The sequence below is a fragment of the Gavialis gangeticus genome, unplaced genomic scaffold (genome assembly GCF_001723915.1).
Source record: "Gavialis gangeticus isolate Ggan-Ray unplaced genomic scaffold, GavGan_comp1, whole genome shotgun sequence".
NCBI classification, from domain to species: domain Eukaryota; kingdom Metazoa; phylum Chordata; order Crocodylia; family Gavialidae; genus Gavialis; species Gavialis gangeticus.
The window spans coordinates 28,576,792-28,582,279 of record NW_017729006.1 but is presented as its reverse complement, the minus strand read 5'-3'; the positions used below and the strand labels follow the sequence as shown (position 1 = coordinate 28,582,279).

Here is a 5,488-nt window from a genome sequence, read left to right as displayed (position 1 = left end):
CACATAAACCTGAGCCCGCTGCTCCCCCCACCCCTGCCATGGCAGCCTGGCTTTTCCCCACCCTCAGGCCCGGTCCTCCCCTGCATTGGGCCCAGGCCCACTCCTCCCCTCCCCACACTGCTACGGGGTGGGGGAGGAACAGGCCCAGGCTCAGGCCCCAAGCAGCAGGAAGGAAGTGGGGAGCAGGCCCAAAATGCAGGGGCAGCAACGTGTGCAGCACAGGGCTCCATCCCCACCCATTCTTCCCCCCACCACCCTGGTCATTCTTGACAGGCAGTTGGCTAGTACCCACTACATTACCGTTTTGGTATCTGGAAATTTGCTTTTTGAATGTTCACCTCTCTCAGCACTCCACAAATTTCCCTTGTCAAACCGGCCACGAATACAAGCAAGTTCTCTTTCACGCTCCTAAGCAAAGGAGAGTTATACATTAGCCTAAAATATTTTCTTGTCAAAACTGACATAATATATAGCTCTATGTTGGAATTCCTCAGCAGAGGTGAAGCATTAAAAACAATTCCTGAAATTTATAGACAAGCTGTTGAAATCTAGCAAACCATACCTGTTTGAGTTGCTGTGCTAAACTGGCAGTGGAGGAGTTTTCATTTTGTTTGAAAAGTCTATCTTGGATTGTCTTTGTATTTGGTGTAATAATGGGTGTTCTGTATCCAGTAGATGTAACAGGACTTTGTGCACTATGTTCTTGACAGCGCTCTCCAAAACGTTCCAGGAAGGGCTTAATTCCTGATCCCCCTACAAGAACAACAGTTTGGGCACTACAAAACTACTATGTATCCTTACAATTTAGAACATTAAAAAAAAAAAAAATGCAGCTGTTATACTATAAAACCTTCTGTTTGGTTCACTTCAGTCCATTATACTTTTTAACATTCTGGGGATTTAACTTTTGCTCTCATCTCAAAGGATATCAAAGCAGCGTAAGTCCAAATAGACAGGCATTTTATGCTCACTAAAATGTCACGATCTATCAACTGATAGATATTAAAGCTGACCTGCTTCCTTCTGTGCTCTTTTCAGAATCAGAGTTTACATATGCTAGCACAAAGTATTCCTGAACTGAAGTTAGAAATGCTGTTTGGTATTTATTTAATAAACTACTTGGGACCATTAGCATCTATTTTATTTGGGTGTCTGGAAAACAGACTTAGTTCTGCAATTTACTTTGCTATTCCTCCCAAGAGTTCAGGTGACCAGTCTCAAGTCTGAGGAACACCACAAAGAAAAAGCCTTAAACAAAAACAATCTTCTAGTATCACGCAAGTACAAGGGAACATGAAGATTGGCTGTTTTTTTATGACCATAATGACTCAGTAATGAATGAGTGTCTGATGTATTGATAACCGTGTAGATTCTAAATTCAACAGTTCTTTCCCCATATATATAAAAAACATGAGATTTAGTAATGTGCAAGTCAATTAGATTTCATTTTAGGAGGGACTGAAATACACTTGTGAGCATCTATGGACAGATTATCTCAAAGTTTAAAAAGTGGTTCTGGGGAACACTAGTCAAACCATGTCCAAAAATCAGATTTTGGAAGCCCTACTATAAATGAAGACTATAATTTGGATACTTAAATAAAATTATTAGATAGAAGCTAGAAATCCCACATTCACAACAGCTAGCCATTACCCGGTACAGATTAATATCAATTAGTAGGTAACTGACTCTGGAAAGGAATTAGTGCAACTGAAAGATGTGTTTACAATAAGTTGTTGTTTGGGGGTGGGTTTTAAACCATAAGAGTACCTTATCACTCAGTCACTTACCTGGTGTGGCTGGCTTATCCTTATGTTCACGTTGCACATGTGTTCCTTTGACTGGCTCTTCTTTGGAAAGAATTGGCTGAGATAAGGCTGGTCTTACTGTTGGTTTAAGTCCCTCTGTTTTCTGGGGGCTGCAGGGATTCTCCTTTAACACTTTCGGTATCTCGGTTTCCTTCAGATTGGGAGCAGCGACTCTGGAGGATTTTACTATGCAATTATTTGATCCCTGAAGAGGGAAAGAAAGATCGTTCAACACTTAAACCAACAGAGAAACCACATATTCTTAATTCCACTCAAGAGAGGTGCTATGAAAAAAGTTCTGCATATAGCAACATTCTATCACTAAAGCCAAGAGAGCAATAAGAGGCATAAAAACTATTAAAGGATTTTTTTTTAGATTTAATATAATTGAGTTTCGATAGATGATCTTGTCTTTTTGCAAATTTTTTTTCATTTGCAAGGACCTTTTATAATTCACAATAACAAGCTCAATGTAATTTCATACACTGAATGCTGACCATTATAGATATTTATTTCAGACAGCTGACTTGCATTTTATAGAGTTTAATATAACGTCACAGTCAACTATATAAATAACTAGCTTCTCAGAGCAAGATTCAGATATGGATTCATGCAAGTCAAACGTCACTCTTTCAAGTCCCCCGCTGCTGACCACACAAAGGAATGGCAGTTGCATAGTCTGAAGCTACGTCTCTTCCACAGTCACCAGTCTTATTTTACAGTTAAAATTATAAAACAGTTTGTGATATCCTTTAAAATATTAGACCATTAAAGTATTAAGATAGAATAAACAAAACCCTCAATTTTAAAAACTAAGTTACTTTATTATTATGTCATGGACCATCATTTCCAACATTCAGATTAGACAGTTAAGAGTTAATATTCATCCAAGAAAAACCCTATCAGGTTAGCTACTACTTAACACTGATCACTCACCGATATCTTAGAGGTTGCTAGTTTATTTATAGATGCCTCAACAGCCCTTTGAGGACAGGATGCAGCTTCCTGCTTTACACTGCTGCTATTGATTCTAGCAGATGCTCCACTTGTAGTGGACAATTTGGATAAACAAGTAGTACCAGGCTGTTCTTGTGTATTGTTTTGCTTTGCAGATGGATGACTTAGATCATTTTCCCAGGAACCAATTGTAGCAGCAAGGTTAGCTAAACGGCCTCTTCTCCCAACTGGAGTATCACTTGCCAGAGCAAGAGATGGTTGTTTGGGTGGAGACAGAGCTGGTTCTTTTGACTGGAGGGGAGACAGGTGAGAACTTTCAGATCCATCTGAAAAAGATTAAACAGAAAGTACACAACTTAAAAAAAAACCCCACACACTAAAAACGGCTAACTGTTTACATCTTATCAGATGTTTTTAACATATGTTAAATAAAATTAGCATGCAATACAATTGTTAATTAAACTGCTAATTTTGTAAAGACAGTAGCAGGTTATTTAACTAGACTCCAGCTTATCATGGAGCCAATCACTTAAATCTATAATGCCACACACAAGACAAGCATAAGATTTAAAATAATAAAACGGGGGGGGGGGGGGGGGGCCCAACTGCTTTCCCTTTTTTTGGGCCGGAGCTTTTTTTTTTTTTTTTTTCCCCCCACCACAGCATTAGTGGCATAGTAATGGTTTTATAAAGAAGTCCTATAAAACAGTCACAGCAAGGACTTTGTTATGTTGATTTACACAGGTAAATTCCCTAAGTTTAATTATTTTTAGAGGTGATATTGAATCAGCACCAATATAAAGAAAAATTTGATGCGTCAGATATCAACCGATAAATGCCCGTGCTACACAGTCGCAACACAACACTCAGGCAGTGAGGAGCAGAGTCAGCAGCATGGAGACCTGCCTCCAGCTGGTCAGTCCGTTGTGGTAGAAGGGGACTGGGAAAGGAAGGGGCATGGGGGGCAGATCAAAACCCCCCAGTGAGGGACGGGGCAGGGGGTAGAGCCATGACTTTTGGGGGTGGATTGGCTCCCGCCACTGTTTGCACCCCAGGAGGGCACGGGGGTGGGGGGCCATGTGCCCCTGTGGCAGGACGGAGCCTGGGGTGCCGTGAACTCCTCTAGCGCCCCCGGCCAACCGTGCCAGATCGGGACTAATACACCCTCGATATCTCGCCTGCCACGTCTTTGCTGGTAATATTGAAGGGAGGCTGCCTTTCTATCCCTCCCTGGCACAGTGCCTTAAGATGTTGTAATCTGGGCCCAGCCTCCGGTGACACAGCACACCCGAACCTCTGGGCCCCACGTGATTCCCTGCCCACCCTGGGGCCTTCTCCCACGCTCCTGCCTGCACTGGGGCCGGTCTTGCGCTCACGATTCCCGCACTGGGGCCGGTCTTGCGCTCACGATTCCTGCAGTTGGGGCTCAGGCGGCCTCGGCCTTACCTGGCCCCCAGACCCCCTTTTGGGTCCTACGCCCTACTGGGGCTTTTCCCACAATTGGGGCTCAGGCGGCCTCGGCCTTACCTGGCCCCCAGACCCCCTGTGTCCTACGTCCCACTGGGGCCAGTCTTGCGCTCACTAGGGCTCAGGCGGCCCCAGCCTTACCTGGCCCTCAGGACCCCTTTCCGAGTCCCACGCCCCACTGGGGCTTCCCACAATTGGGGCTCAGGCGACCTCAGCCTTACCTGGCCCCCAGACCTTCTTTCCAGGTCCTGTGCCCCACTGGGGCTTCCTGCCTGCGCCCGCACTGGGCTCCTCCCGATTCTGCCCACTCTGGGGCCGGGGTTGGGACACCCCAAAACACAGCGCCCTTTACAGCGCCAGGAACCCCCCTACTACTGGGGAGCTCCCATGAGGCCTCCTCCAACCCCTACAGCCTCACCCAGTCCTCCGGTCTCTCACTTCGGGGCTTCTCGCTGCCCCCTACCAAAGCTGCGCCCTCTCCGGCGCCAGGAGACCCCACGCTATCGCAGAGCTCCTATGAGGCCTCCTCCAACCCTTTATAGCCTCACCCAGTCCTCCGGTGACACAATAACAAAACAGAAAATACAAAGCCCCTGGCTATAACGTAAATTCCCAGCCAACCTAGCTCAAACGCGATCCCGCGATCATCTGGTAGCTTATGCTCTTAAAATCCCTACCAGGGTTTCCATCACCCAGTCTCCTCACTCGGGAGTTGATTCAGGCCCTCGGCTTCAGTAGGCAGCAATGCTTTAACAAAGCTCTTACTCCATCGGCTGTCAGGGGGGAACTGCCCTTCCGGCCTCAGCCTGGCTGTTTATAAAGGCCCCCTTCTGGTCAGCTGACTAGACTGGTTGCCCCGGCAACCTGCACCCGTGCTGCCCTGGTGATTGCCAGCTGAGCTCGTAATACTATTGTCAGTAGCAGGCACCTTAGTGCCCTGCTACAGCCCCCCAGATCTGCACGGGGGTATACCCCAAATTTCACTGCAGTTCAGCTCCCAGTGCTGCTGCTGCCAGCTGTCCAGTGCAGCCCTGGCTTTTCCCCACACATGGGTGGAGGCAGGTCATTGAGCTGGGGCAGTGCTGGGCAGCTGGGTGGCGGTGAAATTCGGCACTGGGAGGATGCTGCGTTCACCCCATCGGCACCGGCTCCAAAACCAGCCTGAGCAGAGCCCCACGCAGCCCCAGCTGCAGCCCACCCTGCACAGATCCAGGGGGCACACGCCCCCTCCCCCACCCGTGCCCTTCCGGGGTGCA

At 46.9% G+C, this 5,488-nt stretch overlaps 1 protein-coding gene across 2 annotated transcripts in view; it reads right to left on the bottom strand.

The window, feature by feature from the left end:
* ANLN (anillin actin binding protein) overlaps window positions 1-5,488 on the bottom strand; it is a 64,164-nt gene that overhangs the window by 46,570 nt on the left and 12,106 nt on the right. For both annotated transcript variants that reach the window (XM_019509053.1, XM_019509054.1), the window contains exons 4-7: window positions 2,745-3,091; window positions 1,791-2,013; window positions 563-753; window positions 301-408 (exon numbers count right to left, since the gene is read on the bottom strand). In XM_019509053.1, the coding sequence (XP_019364598.1) occupies window positions 301-408; window positions 563-753; window positions 1,791-2,013; window positions 2,745-3,091 (869 nt within the window). The remainder of the gene's footprint in view (window positions 1-300; window positions 409-562; window positions 754-1,790; window positions 2,014-2,744; window positions 3,092-5,488) is intronic.